The 20716-nt window shown below is 45.2% G+C and overlaps 1 protein-coding gene across 1 annotated transcript in view; it reads right to left on the bottom strand.

The window, feature by feature from the left end:
• The window catches only part of LOC139559702 (low-density lipoprotein receptor-related protein 8-like), a 169627-nt gene that overhangs the window by 31236 nt on the left and 117675 nt on the right, over positions 1-20716 (bottom strand). Inside the window, exons 5-8 of the mRNA XM_071375922.1 lie at positions 15357-15752; positions 11146-11268; positions 9840-9962; positions 1742-1861 (exon numbers count right to left, since the gene is read on the bottom strand). Coding sequence (XP_071232023.1) covers positions 1742-1861; positions 9840-9962; positions 11146-11268; positions 15357-15752 — 762 coding nt within the window. The remainder of the gene's footprint in view (positions 1-1741; positions 1862-9839; positions 9963-11145; positions 11269-15356; positions 15753-20716) is intronic.

The raw sequence follows: 20716 nt of genomic DNA, 5'->3' as shown, positions 1-20716 counted from the left end.
CTGGACTAATACCTCAGGGGGGGGTTATCAATCACACTGGACTAATACCTCAGTGGGGGGGGGGGGGGTTATCAATCACACTGGACTAATACCTCAGTGGGGGGGGGGGGGGGGGGTTATCAATCACACTGGACTAATACCTCAGTGGGGGGGGGGGGGGGTTATCAATCACACTGGACTAATACCTCAGTGGGGGGGGGGGTTATCAATCACACTGGACTAATACCTCAGTGGGGGGGGGGGGGGGTTATCAATCACACTGGACTAATACCTCAGTGTGGGGGGGGGGGTTATCAATCACACTGGACTAATACCTCAGTGGGGGGGGGGGTTATCAATCACACTGGACTAATACCTCAGTGGGGGGGGGGTTATCAATCACACTGGACTAATACCTCAGTGGGGGGGGGGGGGGTATCAATCACACTGGACTAATACCTCAGTGGGGGGGGGGGGGGTAATTTAGCAGATGTTCTTAACCTAAATGTAATGAACCATTGGTGTATGTAAATGTACATCTGTGTGTGTGTGTGTGTGTGTGTGTGTGTGTGTGAGAGAGAGTGTGTAGTTGTGCATTAAATGTGGGGATAAATAGATTTGTCACCTTGGACCAAGCAGGTTTCTCTTGGTAAAATAAAATATGTGGCTTAAAAGCTGCAATTCAATAAGCTGTATTGCAGAGAGAAGAACATATGAAAGGTTCTGTGAGTCTTCCCGTTTCTCCTCACAGATAGCAGTCTGTACTTTGAAGAGAAATGGTCATCATAAAAGAGACATAACCTCAAGGACGGTCAGTGTGTATACTATACTACTTACTTTGTGTCTGTGTGTATACTGTACGTGTATACTGTACTACTTACTGTATGTGTGTGTGTGTGTGTATACTGTACTATATGTGTGTATATTGTACAATTTACTATGTGTGTGAGTCTGTGTGTATACTGTACTATATGTGTGTATACTGTACTATTTACTATTTACTATGTCTGTGTGTGTGTGTGTGTGTGTGTGTGTGTGTGTGTGTGTGTGTGTGTGTGTGTGTGTGTGTGTGTGTGTGTGTGTGTGTATATACTGTACTATTTACTATATGTGTATACTGTACTATTTACTGTGTGTGTGTGTGTACTGCACTACTTAATGTGTGTGTGTGTGTGTGTGTGTGTGTGTGTGTATACTGTACGTGTATACTGTACTACTTACTGAATGTGTGTGTGTGTGTATACTGTACTACTTACTGTGTGTGTGTGTATACTGTACAGAGCGGTCCTTGCAGTGCTTGACATTGCCACACACCGTGGCACTGTATGTATGTATGTATGTATGTATGTATGTATGTATGTATGTATGTATGTATGTATGTATGTATGTATGTATGTATGTATGTATGTATGTATGTATGTATGTGTGAGAGAGAGAGTATAGTGCACTACTTCTGTGTGTGTGTGTGTGTGTGTGTCTACACTGTACTGTGTGTGTGTCTAGCCTGTGTGTGTGTGTGTGTGTCTACACTGTACTGTGTGTGTGTCTACACTGTACTGTGTGTGTGTCTAGCCTGTGTGTGTGTCTAGCCTGTGTGTGTGTGTGTCTACACTGTACTGTGTGTGTGTGTGTGTGTGTGTGTGTCTACACTGTACTGTGTGTGTGTGTCTACACTGTACTGTGTGTGTGTGTCTACACTGTACTGTGTGTGTTTCTACATTGTACTGTGTGTGTCTAGCCAGTGTGTGTTCTCAATATTCACCTCCACACGTCCTCTTGTCCAGTAGCTTGTACCCGGTGGGACACTGGCACTCGTAGCCTATTGGTCGATCCTGGCAGATGTGAGAACAGCCGCCGTTGTTGAGTGAGCACTCATTGAGCCCTGGGAGACAGAGAGGTCAGAGGTCAGAGATAGTGACTAGGAGAGGTCTTTTAGCAGCTGGGTCGTGCTCATTCGGCACGAAATGGAAGAAAACGGACTGAAACAAGAAGGGACTACCTAGACTTGTCCAATAAGAAATTCCCATTTTCAATTTTCCGAAGCAAAATGTTTTAAAACGTATTTCCGTTGCGTGTCCACATGAACACGACCATAATATTAACTGACAGAGGGGCCCAATTCCATTTCTAATTTTCTGTTCAGTCCATCACCCCACTTGCTCAGTTCCATTCCATGGAATCCCAGTCCTGAGTGAGTCAACATTCAGAGGCTTCTCACCAGCTCGGATTCTCCACAATACTAGGCTTTCTCCTCTCCTCTTCGCTATCACCCTATCAAATAACTGTCACTCAATTCCCCTCACATGTTTGTCACCGTTTTGAAGTGGGACTGAGCTAGTGAAGGAAGCGAGTGAATGAAAAAGGAGAAAGTGAATTTAGATTGAACACACTGAAGATATATTCCCACTTCCTTGAAATAATCAACAAACAGAGAATCAATGGAGGTTGAAAAATGCTTTCCACCAATCACGATAGATCAGTGAATAACAGCCTACTGCAAGGGCTGAAAGAAGGATACATCACAATCAGAATCGATTAGAGTATTCCAGTAAGCCAGTATTCACCTACAGTAGTCTGTGTGAGCGTGTGGGTGATCATTTTCACAGGGGATTTGGGAGGTGACCTCTAAATGATGGCTCTCTATACATGAGAACTGGTTTGAAAAGCTGTTACACTCAAGTACCCTCGAGGGGCTTTCCTGACACACACACACACTTTCTTCCCCCTTTTTTCCTCTCTCTATCCCTCTTTTGTCCCTCCCTCTTCACTCCTCCACGCCCCATCCCCCTCTCCCTCCACGCCCCATCCCCCTCTCCCTCCACGCCCCCTCTCCCTCCACGCCCCATCCCCCTCTCCCTCCGCCGCCCCATCCCCCTCTCCCTCCACGCCCCATCCCTCTCTCCCTCCACGCCCCATCCCCCTCTCCCTCCACGCCCCATCCCCCTCTCCCTCCACGCCCCATCCCCCTCTCCCTCCACGCCCCATCCCCCTCTCCCTCCACGCCCCCTCTCCCTCCGCCGCTCCATCCCCCTCTCCCTCCACGCCCCATCCCTCTCTCCCTCCACGCCCCATCCCTCTCTCCCTCCACGCCCCATCCCTCTCTCCCTCCACGCCCCATCCCTCTCTCCCTCCACGCCCCCTCTCCCTCCACGCCCCATCCCTCTCTCCCTCCACGCCCCCTCTCCCTCCACGCCCCATCCCCCTCTCCCTCCACGCCCCATCCCTCTCTCCCTCCGCCGCTCCATCCCTCTCTCCCTCCACGCCCCATCCCTCTCTCCCTCCACGCCCCATCCCTCTCTCCCTCCACGCCCCCTCTCCCTCCACACCCCATCCCTCTCTCCCTCCACGCCCCATCCCTCTCTCCCTCCACGCCCAATCCCCCTCTCCCTCTCCATCCACGCCCCATCCCCCTCTCCCTCCACGCCCCATCCCCCTCTCCCTCCACGCCCCATCCCCCTCTCCCTCCACGCCCCATCCCTCTCTCCCTCCACTCCCCCTCTCCCTCCACGCCCTCTCTCCCTCCACGCCCTCTCTCCCTCCACGCCCCCTCTCCCTCCACGCCCCCTCTCCCTCCACGCCCCATCCCCCTCTCCCTCCACGCCCCATCCCTCTCTCCCTCCACGCCCCATCCCCCTCTCCCTCCACGCCCTCTCCCCCTCTCCCTCCACCTCTCCCTCCACGCCCTCTCTCCCTCCACGCCCCCTCTCCCTCCACGCCCCCTCTCCCTCCACGCCCCCTCTCCCTCCACGCCCCCTCTCCCTCCACGCCCTCTCTCCCTCCACGCCCTCTCTCCCTCCACGCCCTCTCTCCCTCCACGCCCCCTCTCCCTCCACGCCCCCTCTCCCTCCACGCCCCCTCTCCCTCCACGCCCTCTCTCCCTCCACGCCCTCTCTCCCTCCACGCCCTCTCTCCCTCCACGCCCCCTCTCCCTCCACGCCCTCTCTCCCTCCACGCCCCCTCTCCCTCCACGCCCTCTCTCCCTCCACGCCCCCTCTCCCTCCACGCCCTCTCTCCCTCCACGCCCTCTCTCCCTCCACGCCCTCTCTCCCTCCACGCCCCCTCTCCCTCTGTCTTTTCAACCTCCAATGCCTCGTCGCTCCTCACAAGCTCGTCCAGGGGATAGAAGCAGCAAAGCATCTGTCTGTTCAGATGACAACGCTGGCTGAATAATGATACCAAATTCCATCAATACTGGTGGTAATAGGCCTTCCTTTCTAACGGGAAAATATCAAATACATGGAAACAGACGCCTGAGTGAACCGAGAAATACACTCTGTTATTATTGCAGCGTGAGGTTGAGGGGAGTACATTCGGGTCAATTTGGGCCCATCATCATGTCTCTCTCTCTCTCTCTCTCTGTGTGTGTATGTAACAGATAGGATGTGTTTCTGTGGTTTACAGAATGGTGTGGTTAACAGCACGTGTGTGTCGTTGTGTGTATGTGTGGTTATGTGGTTTACAGCGTGTGTGTGTATAAATGTGTGTGGTTTATCCAATGTGTGTGTCTCTGTATGTATGTGTGTTGTGCACTGAGCGTATAAAAGTGTACACATATACAGATGTGGGATCTTAATTTGATCACTCTGTTGCTGAGAATTTTAGCAGACACTCTTATCCAGAGCGCCTTACAGGAGCCATTAGGGTTATGTGCCTTGCTCATGGGTACACTGACAGATTTTTCACCTAGTCAGTTCAGGGATTTGAACCAGAAATCGTTTGGTTCTTGGCCAAAAGCTCTTAACCGCTAGACTACCTGCTGCCACTTTCATGTATCCTCATTTTGACCAGCTTATAGTCTAACCACCTATCAAGCAACACTATAGACTAAAAGTTCAAAACCTGCAGGATAATTTTTGCTGTGACAATACATGTCAAATTAAGATCCTACACCTGTACATGTGTGTGTGTTTGCCAGTCTCTGCTGTTCTAAGGGGAACATCTTGTGAGTGAAGGGTTGAGCGAGCAGAGGGATGAGCTAGGTATCAAGGCTGATGATGAGAGGACCGAAGTCAGAGAGACAGAGAGAGAAAGAGCGAGAGAGAGAGAGGGAGGTCCAGAGTCAGAGAGAGAGGGGGAGAGAGAGAGAGGACCAAAGTCAGAGAGACAGAGAGAGAGAGGGAGGGAGGGAGAGAGAGAATGAAAGAGAGAAACAGAGAAAGCGAAGGAGAGAAAGAAAGAGAACGGGAGAGCGAGAGGTAAAAAAGGACAGAGAAAGAGAGACAGGGAGAAGAGGGAGAAGAGGAGCTCTCTTTGCCCTTGATGTCTCTTATGCTCTCTCCTCCCTCCTTCACTCTACCCCTTCTACCTTCCCTCCCATCACCTTCCTCTCTCAATCTTCCTGTCTTTTCGCAGCATCGCATAATTTATTTTGGCCCACTCCCCTGCTAGCCTGTCTACAGGGTTTTGGAGGTGTGTAGTTTGGAGGTGTGTAGTCCCGTGTGGCTCAGTTGGTAGAGCATGGCGCTTGCAATGCCAGGGTTGTGGGTTCATTCCCCACGGGGGGACCAGGATGAATATGTATGAACTTTCCAATTTGTAAGTCGCTCTGGATAAGAGCGTCTGCTAAATGACTTAAATGTAAATGTAATGTCTCCTCCCAGGCTGTACAGCATGTGTTCATGCAAATCTGATTGTGTGTGTGTGTCTTTCACAATGTGTGTGCACCCGCGTGGGTGAGTTTTACAGTTTATGTATGGGGTGGCAGGTAGCCTAGTGGTTAGAGCGTTGGACTAGTAACCGAAAGGTTGCAAAATCAAATCCGCCTTTCTGCTCCCGAACAAGGCAGTTAACCCACTGTTCCTAGGCCGTCATTGAAAATAAGAATTTGTTCTTAACTGACTTGCCTAGTTAAATAAAGGTAAAATAAAAATATATAAATAAATGTAGCTGTGTACATCTGTGTGTGTGTTATTGTGCTATTTTTGCTCTCTCATACACACTCAGTCACTCACATACAGTGCCTTCAGAAAGACAACCATTTTCAAGTCTTGCCATCGATTTTCAAACCAATTTAAGTCAAAATGGTAACTATGCCACTCAGAAACATTCAATGTCATCTTGGTAAGCAACTCTACTGTAGATTTGTCCTTGTGTTTTAGATTAGTGTTCTGCTGAAAGGTGAATTTGTTTCCCAGTGCCTGGTGGAAAGCAGACTAAATCAGGTTTTCCTCTAGGATTTTGATTTTGATTTGATTAGCTGTATTCCGTTTATTTTTATACTAAAAACCTCCCTAGTCTTTGCCGATGACAAGCATACCCATAACATGAGGCAGTCACTACCATGCTTGAAAATATGAAGAGTGGTACTCAGTGATGTGTTGTGTTGGATTTGACCCAAACATAATGTTTTGTATTCAGGACAAAAACGTTAATTTCTTTGCCACATTTCTTGCAGTATTACTTGAGTGCTTTGCTTGCCAACAGGATGCATGTTTTTGAATATTTGTATTCTGTACAGGCTTCCTTCTTTTCACTCTGTCAATTAGGTTAGTAATATTTATTTTATTTATTCTACCAATCGATGCCCTTCTTTGCAAGGCATTGACAAACCTCCCTGATCTTTATTTTTTTTATTTAACTAGGCAAGTCAGTTAAGAACAAATTCTTACTTACACATTTCTGACGGCCTACCCCAGGACGACGTTGGGCCAATTGTGCGCCACCCTATGGGACTCCCAATCACGGCCGGTTGTGATACAGCCTGGAATCAAACCAGAGTCTGTAGTGACGCCTCTAGCATTGAAATGCAGTGCATTAGACCGCCGCGCCACTCGGGAGCCCTGTAAATCTTTGTGGTTGAATCTGTGCTTGAAATTAATTATTCGATTGAGGGACCTTACAGACAATTGTATGTGTGGGGTACAGATGGGGTAGTCATAAATAAATCATGTTAACCACTATTACTGAACACGGAATGAGTCCATGCAACTTCCTATGTGATTTGTTAATAAGGATCAACCCCTTTTTTGACATTTTCGCCTAAAATGACATACCCAAATCTAACTGCCTGTAGCTCAGGACTTGAAGCAAGGATAAGCATATTCTTGATACCATTTGAAGGGAAACACTTTGAAGTTTGTGGAAATGTGACATTCATGTTGGAGAATATAACACATCAGATCTGGTAAAAGATAATACAAAGAAAAAAACATCATCGTTGAAATGCAAGAGAAAGGCCATAATGTATTATTCCAGCCCAGGCACAATTGAGATTTTGTCCACTAGATGGCAGCAGTGTATGTGCAAAATGTTAGACTGATCCAATGAACCATTGCATTTCTGTTCAAAATGTTGTGTCAAGACTGCCCAAATGTGCCTAATTGGTTTATTAATCATTTTTCAAGTTCATAACTGTGCACTCTCCTCAAACAATAGCATGGTATTATTTCACTGTAATAGCTACTGTAAATTGGACAGTGCAGTTAGATTAACAAGAATTTAAGCTTTCTGTCCATATCAGATATGTGTATGTCCTGGGAAATGTTCTTGTTACTTACAACCTCATGCTAATCGCATTAGCCTACGTTAGCTCAACCGTCCTGCGGGTGGAACACCGATCTGTAGAGATCCTTAAGAGGTTTTAATAAGCACATTGTTACTCCTGAACTTATTTAGGCTTATTCAACAAAGGGGTTATTGACACAAGATATTTCAGCTTTACATTTGTTATTAATGTATATAAAAAAAAATCCACTTTGACATTATGGGGTATTGTGTGTAGAATCAGTGACAACATCAAAATTGTCATCGATTTTAAATTCAGGCTGTAACACGACAACATGTGGAGAAAGTCAAAGGGTGTGAATACTTTCTGAAGGCACACACACACACACACACACAGACAGACAGACAGACAGACAGATAGATGTTTGTTTCTCTCCCCTTTGATGAGCACACAGAGGCTATTCTTCTCTTGGTACTAATTTGACTCGTGCCCCTCGACGCTTTGAAATGCAATGGTGATAGCCACTTTGTTATGGTGAGCATACACACATTTTGCATAAGTGCTAGCTTGAAGACACACACACACACACATCTGCATAAGTGCTAGCTTGAAGACACACACACACACACACACCTCTGCACACAGTGCCTTCAGAAAGCATTCATATCCCTTGACTTATTCCACATGTTGTTGTGTTACAGCCTGAATTGATCATGGATTAAATACATATTTGTTCTCACTCATTTACACATAATACCCCAATAATGACAAAGTAAAAACATGTTTTTAGAATTTTTAGCAAATGTATTTGAAATGAAATACAGAAATATCTAATTTACATAAGTATTCACACCCCTGAGTCAATACATGTTAGAATCACCTTTGGCAGCGATTACAGCTGTGAGTCTTTCTGGGTAAATCCCTAAGAGATTTCCACACCTGAATTGTACAATATTTGCACATTATTCTTTTAAGAAATTATTCAAGCTCTGTCAAATTGGTTGTAGATTGCTAGACAACCGTTTTCAGCTCTTAGAGACATACGCCTGTATCTTGGTAGTGACTGGGTGTATTGATACACCATCCAAAGTGGAATTAATAGCGCCACCATGTTCAATAGGATATTCAATGTCTGCTTTCATTGAAAAACCTCCCTGGTCTTTGTGGTTGGATCTGTGTTTGAATTCACTGCGTGACTGAGGGATCTTACAGATAATTGTATGTGTGGGGTACAGAGATGAGGTAGTCATTAAAAAATAATTTTAAACACTATTATTGCACACAGAGTGAGTCCATGCAACTTATGGGACTTGTTAAGCTATTTCTTTTCTCCTGACCTTATTTAGACTTGCCATAAAAAGGGGTTGAATACTTATTTACTCAAGACATTTCAACTTTTACATTTTAATTAATTTGTAAAAAATTCAAAAAACATAATTCCACTTTCACATTATGGGGTATTGTGTGTAGGCCTGTGACCAAAAATCTAAATTATATCTATTTTAAATTCAGTCTGTAACACATCAAAATGTGGAAAAAGTCAAAGGGTTTTGAATACTTCTGAAGGCACTGTAAATGCTCACTGGCAGACACCAAAAAACATTTATTTAATTGTACATTCACATTTTATATAGTCGTGTAGCAGACACTCTTTTCCAGAGCATTACAATCAGTGCATTCAATTAAGATACGTAAAACCACGTCATTGTTTCAGAATTTGTGCTAAACTTCTCTGACTATGCTGTACCGGAGTACACACACACACACACACACACACACACACACACACACACACACACACACACACACACACACACACACACACACACACACACGCACACGCACACGCACACACACGCACACACGCACACACGCACACACGCACACACACGCACACCAGTTTTTCAATTCTATAATTTGTGCAAAACTATTTTCCTTTTCATGTCCCTAAAATTATGAATTCTCAAATGGCTCCTTCTCAGGCAAACACGTACATCCGCTATTCACAGCTTTTCCGCCTCCATTTTGTAAAGAAAGAGAATAAAGATTGTGATCTAATCAGTAGGTTGGTACTGGTGGCTCTGACGGAGCGCTGACCCTGGAGGTCACAGGTCACTCTGGTTCTCTACTACACAGGGGTGAGACCATTAAGAACCATGGAAAGAGGACATCATCCATTTGAAGAGGACCCTCTCAGTGTGTGTGTGTGTGTGTGTGTGTGTGTGTGTGTGTGTGTGTGTGTGTGTGTGTGTGTGTGCTCTTTCGCGCGTGCGTGTTCTCATGCAAGTGTGTGTGTGTGTGTGTGTGTGTGTGTGTGTGTGTGTGTGTGTGTGTGTGTGTGTGTGTGTGTGTGTGTGTGTGTGTGTGTGTGTGTGTGTGTGTGTGTGTGTGTGTGTGTGTGTGTGTGTGTTCTTACCACACTCCTTCTTGGGCTCATCAGAACGGTCCTTGCAGTCCTTGACGTTGTCACACACCTTGGCGCTGTCGATACACTCTCCGTTCTTACACAGGAACTTCAAGGGACCCTCACACTTAGTGGCTGTGGCAGGAAGACATGGGGAAAGACTTTTACTACAGACAGTTAGCCAGGCAGACATACACAGACAAGCAGACAGACAGGTACAGGAAGGTACAGACAGACAGACAACCAGTCAGCTAGACATATAGCGCCAACGAGCCAATCAGGAAGTTGGCCAACCAGCCAGACAGACACAAAGACTGCCAAGCCAGTAAAACGGGACAGACAGCCAGTCAGCTATATAGAGTCAGCCAGTCAGACATATAGAGCCAGCCAGCAAGACATATAGAGCCAGCCAGCAAGACATATAGAGCCAGCCAGCAAGACATAGAGAGTCAGCCAGCCAGCCAGACATATCAAGCCAGCCAGCCAGACATATAGAGCCAGCCAGCCAGACATAGAGTCAGCCAGCCAGACATATCGAGCCAGCCAGCCAGCCAGCCAGTCAGACATATAGAGCCAGCCAGCCAGACATAGAGAGTCAGCCAGCCAGACATATCAAGCCAGCCAGCCAGACATATAGAGCCAGCCAGTCAGACATATAGAGCCAGCCAGCCAGACATATAGAGCCAGCCAGCCAGACATATAGAGCCAGCCAGTCAGACATAAAGAGCCAGCCAGCCAGACATAGAGTCAGCCAGCCAGACATATAGAGCCAGCCAGCCAGACATATAGAGCCAGCCAGTCAGGCATATAGAGCCAGCCAGCCAGACATAGAGTCAGCCAGCCAGACATATCGAGCCAGCCAGCCAGCCAGCCAGTCAGACATATAGAGCCAGCCAGTCAGACATATAGAGCCAGCCAGCCAGACATAGAGTCAGCCAGCCAGCCAGACATATCAAGCCAGCCAGTCAGACATAGAGAGTCAGCCAGCCAGCCAGACATATCAAGCCAGCCAGCCAGACATATAGAGCCAGCCAGTCAGACATATAGAGCCAGCCAGTCAGACATAGAGAGCCGGCCAGCCAGTCAGACATAGAGAGCCAGCTAGCAAGCCAACCAGCCATGCAGACAGCCAGACGGAGTGTATGACATACTGTTGACACAGCTAGTAAGCCAGGCACACACACACACACACACACACACACACACACACACACACACACACACACACACACACACACACACACACACACACACACACACACACACACACACACACACACACAGACACACACACTCCTACCCAGGGGTCTCCACATACCGTTGACACAGCCACCCTCGTCACTCTGGTCAGGACAGTCGTGGACCTTGTTACACTGCTTGGTACCGTGGATACAGGAGCCGTCACCACACTGGAACTCATCTGGCCTGCACGTCAGTAGGGCTGTAATACACACACACACGGATACACACACACACACACGGATACACACGGATACACACGGATACACACACACACACACACGGATACACACAGACGCAAACACGGATACACACGGATACACACAGACACACACACGGATACACACAGACGCAAACACGGATACACACAGACACAAACACGGATACACACAGACGCAAACACGGATACACACAGACGCAAACACGGATACACACAGACACACACATGGATACACACAGACGCAAACACGGATACACACAGACACAAAAACGGATACACACAGACACACACAAACACAAGAAGGGGAGAGAGTTGGAAAAAAAATTGACTACAGGAAGAAGAGACCGTTAAACACTAAATAACTGAGGACTCAACTGAGGACTCAACTGAGGACTGAACTGAGGACTCAACTGAGGACTCAACTGAGGACTCAACTGAGGACTCAACTGAGGACTGAACTGAGGACTGAACTGAGGACTGAACTGAGGACTGAACTGAGGACTGAACTGAGGACTGAACTGAGGACTGAACTGAGGACTGAACTGAGGACTCAACTGAGGACTCAACTGAGGACTGAACTGAGGACTGAACTGAGGACTGAACTGAGGACTGAACTGAGGACTCAACTGAGGACTGAACTGAGGACTCAACTGAGGACTCAACTGAGGACTCAACTGAGGACTCAACTGAGGACTCAACTGAGGACTCAACTGAGGACTCAACTGAGGACTCAACTGAGGACTCAACTGAGGACTGAACTGAGGACTGAACTGAGGACTGAACTGAGGACTGAACTGAGGACTCAACTGAGGACTGAACTGAGGACTCAACTGAGGACTGAACTGAGGACTGAACTGAGGACTGAACTGAGGACTCAACTGAGGACTCAACTGAGGACTCAAGAAGCACACACACACAGAGAGACAGACACACAGACAGACAGACAACCCCTATACACACACTCAATCCTGCTAAAGCGGAACATTAGCTGTACCTAGCAGGAGAAGCAGTTAACCCATGGGCTCTGTGATATATGATCTTCAGTATCCTGCCCCAAGATGGAGGCCGCTGCGGAGCCGTATCCCACTCCTAGTCGCCATTAATTCCCATGCCCAGACATGAAACTCCCTTCTAGAGCCCACTAAAAAGCAACAGAGTACACCTGTAGAATCTATGCCAATAGAGTTCCAGACACCTGTAGAATCTATACCAATAGAGTTCCAGACACCTGTAGAATCTATACCAATAGAGTTCCAGACACCTGTAGAATCTATACCAATAGAGTTCCAGACACCTGTAGAATCTATGCCAATAGAGTTCCAGACACCTGTAGAATCTATACCAATAGAGTTCCAGACACCTGTAGAATCTATACCAATAGAGTTCCAGACACCTGTAGAATCTATGCCAATAGAGTTCCAGACACCTGTAGAATCTATGCCAATAGAGTTCCAGACACCTGTAGAATCTATACCAATAGAGTTCCAGACACCTGTAGAATCTATACCAATAGAGTTCCAGACACCTGTAGAATCTATACCAATAGAGTTCCAGACACCTGTAGAATCTATGCCAATAGAGTTCCAGACACCTGTAGAATCTATACCAATAGAGTTCCAGACACCTGTAGAATCTATACCAATAGAGTTCCAGACACCTGTAGAATCTATGCCAATAGAGTTCCAGACACCTGTAGAATCTATGCCAATAGAGTTCCAGACACCTGTAGAATCTATACCAATAGAGTTCCAGACACCTGTAGAATCTATACCAATAGAGTTCCAGACACCTGTAGAATCTATACCAATAGAGTTCCAGACACCTGTAGAATCTATGCCAATAGAGTTCCAGACACCTGTAGAATCTATACCAATAGAGTTCCAGACACCTGTAGAATCTATACCAATAGAGTTCCAGACACCTGTAGAATCTATGCCAATAGAGTTCCAGACACCTGTAGAATCTATGCCAATAGAGTTCCAGACACCTGTAGAATCTATACCAGTAGAGTTCCAGACACTTGTAGAATCTATACCAATAGAGTTCCAGACACCTGTAGAATCTATGCCAATAGAGTTCCAGACACCTGTAGAATCTATACCAATAGAGTTCCAGACACCTGTAGAATCTATGCCAATAGAGTTCCAGACACCTGTAGAATCTATACCAATAGAGTTCCAGACACCTGTAGAATCTATACCAATAGAGTTCCAGACACCTGTAGAATCTATACCAATAGAGTTCCAGACACCTGTAGAATCTATGCCAATAGAGTTCCAGACACCTGTAGAATCTATGCCAATAGAGTTCCAGACACCTGTAGAATCTATACCAGTAGAGTTCCAGACACTTGTAGAATCTATACCAATAGAGTTCCAGACACCTGTAGAATCTATGCCAATAGAGTTCCAGACACCTGTAGAATCTATACCAATAGAGTTCCAGACACCTGTAGAATCTATGCCAATAGAGTTCCAGACACCTGTAGAATCTATACCAATAGAGTTCCAGACACCTGTAGAATCTATACCAATAGAGTTCCAGACACCTGTAGAATCTATGCCAGGGTACATTGATATTTTATTAGGATCCCCTAATAAAAGCTGTTCTGGCCCAACACCCCATTAAGAAGCTTTATGTTGGGGTTTTCTTGATTTTGTCAGTTACCTGTAAATAATATATGTGTATGCTACCAGTCACTTTGGATAAAGCATCATGACCACCATGTGAGTGATTATAGTGTTATAGCTCGCTGTGGCAAACCTGAGACCTTGCTATTATTCAAGGGCTTTCAAACACTACAGGACATTAATGGGTTGCCTAGCAACCTATGGACACTCGCTCTTACTCCTTTGTGTATGGCTTAACCTACTCCCTGCGCTGCCTTTCAATTGGCTGAATAACATCTATCAGTGTTAATTGGCGTTTATGACACATTGGAGGGAGAGAGCGGAGGAAGGAGAAGAGAGAGCATAAAGGTAGGGCTTGATGACACCGCAGAGAGAGAGAGAGAGAGAGAGAGAGAGAGAGAGAGAGAGAGAGAGAGAGAGAGAGAGAGAGAGAGAGAGAGAGAGAGAGAGAGAGAGAGAGAGGAGAGTTAGGGTGAGGAAGATGACAGACACACACAAAACATACAGACACACGCAAACACACAGGCATTATGACACAAACACACACACTCACACAGAGCCTGGGGATCCCTACATCAGCTAATGGGAAAACTTGTTTTATCACGACTGCCCCCCATCTTCACAGAGTGTTTATCAGAAAAAACTAACTTTCTCCCTCTCTCTCCATCTCTCTGTTTCCCTCTCTTCCTCTCTTTCTTTCTTTCTCTCTCTCCCTCTCTCTCTCTATATCTCCCTTTCCCTCTCTAGCTTTCTTTCGCCACTCAAGACAAACTGAGTTGTGTGGAGCCTGGTGAAATGAAAATGTGCTCTGTGACAAAATGGTGTGGCAACACAGATGGAAGATAAATGAAAGATATGGTAGTCTGGATAGTTGTTGTCATTCTCCATGTACAGAGGTGGAGCAGAACACAACTAGACTGCTAGAGAATATGGTTGTAATTTAGCTCATCAAATTTCTGTCCTGCTAAAGCTGCCCCGGTCAACTGTACAGTATGTATCAGTGGAGGATGCTAAGGGGAGAACGGCTCACAATAATGGCTGGAATAGAGCAAATGGAATGGCATCAAACATATAGAAAACTTGTGTTTGTTGTATTTGATACCATTCCTCCCATTCCGCTCCAACCATTACCACGAGCCTTTCCTCCAAGCTCCTGTGACATACAGAGCATTTGGAAAGTATTCAGACCCCTTCCTTTTTTCCACGTTACAGCCTTATTCTAAAATGGATTCATTTAATTTTATTTCATTGTTTTTGCTTTGTCGTTATGGGGTATTGTGTGTGTAGAATGATGGGGGAAAAATACAATTGAATCCATTTTAGAATAAGGCTGTAACGTAACAAAATGTGGAAAAAGTCAAGGGGTCTGAATACTTTCTGAAAGAACTGTATGTGTATGTTATGTTCATGTATCTAAGACAAAAAAAACGTAACACTTACGACATTCTGCCTCGTCTGACTTATCCTTGCAGTCCGGATCGCCGTCACATTTCCACGGCAGCCTCACACACTCCCCGTTGGCGCACCGGAACTCCTCCATCGTACAGTTCACCCTGCGTGGTGGATGTGAACCTTCGCGGCCGCAACGCTCCGGCCACTCGTCAGAGCCGTCGGGGCAGTCGGGGTCGCCGTCACAGCTCCACATGACGGGCACGCACTCCGAGGTGTTGCAGCGGAACTCGTGCGGGCTGCAGGTGTTCGTTGGCGAGTGGCGGTCGGAGCATTTGAGTTCGTCAGAGCCGTCGCCGCAGTCGTCATCACCGTCGCACACGTAGACAGGTGCCAGGCACTTGCGGTTGGCACACTGGAACTGGCTTTTCGGGCAGGCTTTGTTGCCTGGAGGGGTCAGTTAGAGTTACAACATCAACACACATTCAGGATCCTGCCGGTATCAGACAAACCAGCAAACGTGAACTTGACTTAAAAAAAGAGAAGTGGCGATGATACTGGTATCACATTTCCAGGGAGACAGAGAGGGAGACACAGAGAGAGACAGAGAGAGACAGAGAGAGAGAGAGAGAGAGAGAGAAAGAGAGAGAGAGAGAGAGAGAGAGAGAGAGAGAGAGAGAGAGAGAGAGAGAGAGAGAGAAAGGTTGGGTGGTATTCATATTTTCATACCGTTCCTGCATCATATTGGGATATACGGTATTACCACACTTTTTTTTACGCACAACACTATTTAAGGAACAGGGATCTTCTTAACAAACCAAATGCATAGCTGGAGTCCTGAGCTGCATATCATTTATTTGACACGTCTTACATTTTTTATAGTTATACTTAACTTGTAATTTAAGCAGTGGCGTAGCACGCACCCAGCAAGATGGGGGCGCCCCCAACCCCCCCAAAGAAGTACCTACAGTGCATTTGGAAAGTATTCAGACCCCTTGACTTTTTCCACATTTTGTTACTTTACAGCTCATTCCAAAATGGATTTTTAAAAATTGCATCAATCTACACACAACACCCCAAAATGACAAAGCGAAAAATGATTTTTTGAAATGTGTGCTAATTTATTACAAATAAAAAACAGAAATACCTTATGTAAATAAGTATTCAGACCCTTTGTTATGAGACTCGAAATTGATCTCAGGTGCATCCTGTTTCCATATATCATCTTTGACATGTTTCTACATCTTGGTTTGAGTCCATCTGTGGTAAATTCAATTGATTGGACATGACATTGAAAGGCACACACCTGTCTATATAAGGTCCAACAGTTGACAGTGCATGTCAGAGCAAAAACCAAGCCATGAGGTCGAAGGAATTGTCCGTAGAGCTCCGAGACAGGATTGTGTCGAGGCACAGATCTGGGGAAGGGTACACAAAAATCTCTGCAGCATTGAAGGTCCCCAAGAACACAGTGGCCTCCATCATTCTTAAATGGAAGAAGTTTGGAACCACCAAGACGCTTCCTAGAGCTGGCCGCCCAGCCAAACTGAGCAATGGGTGGAGAAGGGCCTTGGTCAGGGAGGTGAACTAGAACCCGATGGTCACTCTGAAAGTGTTCCACAGTTCCTCTGTGGAGACCTTCCAGAAGGACAACCATCTCTGCAGCACTCTACCAATCAGGTGTTTTTGGTAGAGGCCAGACAGAAGCCACACCTCAGTAAAAGGCACATGACAGCCCGCTTGGAGTTTGCCAAAAGGCACCTAAAGACTCTCAGACCATAAGAAACAAGATTCTCTGGTCTGATGAAAACAAGATTAAACTCTTTGGCCTGAATGCCAAGCGTCACGTCTGGAGGAAACCTGACACCATCCCCACGGTGAAGCATGGTGGTGGCAGCATCATGCTGTGGGGAAGTTTTTCAGTGGCAGGGACTGGGAGACTAGTCAGGATCAAGGGAAAGATGAGCAGAGCAAAGCACATCCTTGATGAAAACCTGCTCCAGAGGGCTCAGAATCCTCAGACTGGGGGTGAAGGTTCACCTTCCAACAAGACAATGACCCTAAGCACACAGCCAAGACAACACAGGAGTGGCTTTGGGACAAGTCTCTGAATGTCCTTGAGTGGCCCCGCCAGAGTCCGGACTTGAACCCAATCGAACATCTCTGGAGAGACCTGAAAATAGCTGTAAAGCAACACTCCCCATCCAACCTGACAGAGCTTGAGAGGATTTGCAGAGAAGAATGGGAGAAACTCCCCAAATACAGGTGTGCCAAGGTTGTAGCGTCAAACCCAAGAAGACTTGAGGCTGTAATCACTGCCAAAGGTGCTTCAACAAAGTACTGAGTAAAGTGTCTGAATACTTATGAAAATGTGACATTGCAGGTAATTTTTTTATACATTTGCAACGTAACAAAATGTGGAAAAAGTAAAAGGGGTCTGAATACTTCCCCAGTGCACCGTATGACGTTAAAGTGCAGACCGCCAGCTTTAATTTGAGGGTATTTTTATCTGTATCGGGTGAACCGTTTAGAAATTACAGCCCTTTACGTACAGAGTACCCCCCCAGGGGAGCGAAAGTATTAAGACAAATTCACTTATGTGTATTAAAGTAGTCAAAAGGTAAGTATTTGTTCCCATATTCATAGCTCGCAATGACTACATCAAGCTTGTGACTCTACACATTTGTTGGATCGATTTGCTCTTTATTTTGGTTATGTTTCAGATTATTTTGTGAAATGAATGGTAAATAATGTACTGTGTCATTTTGGAGTCACTTTAATTGTAAATAAGAACTGAATATGTTTCTAAACACTTCTACATTACTGTGAATGCTACCTTGATTACAGATAATACTGAATGAATGGTGAATAATGATGATTGAGAAACACAGAGACCGATCGAGAGGATTGGTGCTGGTATCACACACTTAATAGAAAAAATGGTTCTTTTTCTACAGGGTTCCATTCTACAGAGGGTTCTACATGGAACCCAAATGGGTTCTACCTGGAACCAAAAAGGGTTCTTCAAAGGGTTATCTTACGGGGACAGCTGAAGAACTCTTTAAGATTCTAGATAGCACTGTTTTTTCTAAGAGTGCAGAGATGGTGAGACACAAAAGGGACCAATAGAGATTGAGAGGGATGGTGCTGGTATCATAAACAGACAGAGAGCGGGAGAGAGATGGATGGTGTGAGTATCCCAGAGATAGTGAGAGGGGGCCTCTCATCACAGAGACAGTGAGAGGGGGCCTCTCATCACAGAGACAATGAGAGTGGGCCTCTCATCACAGGGAGAGAGAGAGCGATAAAAGACCTCTCACAGCAGGCTCTGTCCTCCACTCAGTGGTAGATCTCTATCTCTCCATTCTCTCTCACACAGTCAAGAGAAATACAGCCATCCCATCGCTCCTACGGTCTCTGCCAGTGTCCCAAATGACACCTTATTCCCTACGTAGCGCAGTACTTAGTGTCCTAAATAGGGAATAGGGGGCCACTTAGGACACACATTCTATCTCAGCAGAAAACTCACACGGAGAGTGGAAATTTGATATTCTACAGACAGCAAGGAGTTTCCCCCTGCTGCCTCTGTCGGGCTCGCACTTATAGGGGGGGTTTATGTCTGGGCTATGTTCATTAGGGCACACCGTAGCAAAACACTGTGCAATGAAAAATGAGTCTTTCCTATTGCACAAAATCAGAAAATACCTCCCTGTTTCACTCCGGTTGGAGAATTTTCTTCAGTTTCGTGTCTAATGAACACAACCCTGGTTTCCTGTCTCAAACATTTTGTTCTGTGTGACGAATGACAGGGTAAAAAAGCACCGTATAAATAAAATGTCATTTGATTCGAAGGGAGACATTTAATTTTAGAGGCTCCTTTCCGCCCACAGTGTCAAAACAGATGAATTCTTGGTAACCCCACTGGGCATACACTGGTTGAATTAACGTCATTTCCATTTCATTTCAATGAACGTTGAACTGTACCCAGTGGGTGTGGCTTTGAAACAGCAATGACGGTGGGGGCACGGGCAGATTTAGGACATTGAGTCACCGTTGTTTTTATGTTAGTTTAATGTAACGTTATTTCAATGTAACTGGTACGTTGTATCAATGTCGAAACCGAATTGAATATGCAGAAAGTCACCAACCGACAGCATTAGTCATTAGTCATTAAGAGCATGCTTCAATGTTTAGTTAATCCCACATGCTTTATGTTTAGTTAATCCCACATGCCTTTTGTTTAGTTAATCCCACATGCGTTACGTTTCGTTAATCCCTCATGCTTTACATTTAGTTAATCCCGCATGCGTTACGTTTCATTAATCCCGCATGCGTTACGTTTCATTAATCCCACATTCGTTACGTTTAGTTAATCCCTCATTCATTATGTCTAGTTAATCCCTCATTCATTATGTTTAGTTAATCCCTCAATCATTATGTTTAGTTAATCCCACATTCATTATGTTTAGTTAATCCCTCAATCATTACGTTTAGTTAATCCCGCATGCGTTACGTTTCATTAATCCCACATTCATTATGTTTAGTTAATCCCTCAATCACTACGTTTAGTTAATCCCTCATTCATTATGTTTAGTTAATCCCTCAATCATTACGTTTAGTTAATCCCGCATGCGTTGCGTTTCATTAATCCCACATTCGTTACGTTTAGTTAATCCCTCATTCATTATGTCTAGTTAATCCCTCATTCATTATGTTTAGTTAATCCCTCAATCATTATGTTTAGTTAATCCCACATTCATTATGTTTAGTTAATCCCTCAATCATTACGTTTAGTTAATCCCGCATGCGTTACGTTTCATTAATCCCACATTCATTATGTCTAGTTAATCCCTCATTCATTATGTCTAGTTAATCCCTCATTCATTATGTTTAGTTAATCCCTCAATCATTATGTTTAGTTAATCCCTCAATCATTACTTTTAGTTAATCCCGCATGCGTTATGTTTCATTAATCCCACATTCATTATGTTTAGTTAATCCCTCAATCACTACATTTAGTTAATCCCTCATTCATTATGTTTAGTTAATCCCTCAATCATTACGTTTAGTTAATCCCGCATGCGTTACGTTTCATTAATCCCACATTCATTATGTTTAGTTAATCCCTCAATCACTACGTTTAGTTAATCCCTCATTCATTATGTTTATTTAATCCCTCAATCATTACGTTTAGTTAATCCCGCATGCGTTACGTTTCATTAATCCCACATTCATTATGTTTAGTTAATCCCTCATTCATTAGTTTTAGTTAATCCCTCATTCATTATGTTTAGTTAATCCCTCATTCATTATGTTTAGTTAATCCCTCATTCATTATGTTTAGTTAATCCCTCATTCATTATGTTTAGTTAATCCCTCATTCATTATGCATTTAAAGACAACCTAAGTGA

The sequence above is a fragment of the Salvelinus alpinus genome, chromosome 30 (assembly GCF_045679555.1).
Source record: "Salvelinus alpinus chromosome 30, SLU_Salpinus.1, whole genome shotgun sequence".
Classification (NCBI taxonomy): domain Eukaryota; kingdom Metazoa; phylum Chordata; class Actinopteri; order Salmoniformes; family Salmonidae; genus Salvelinus; species Salvelinus alpinus.
This window is presented reverse-complemented; position numbering and strand designations above follow the sequence as displayed.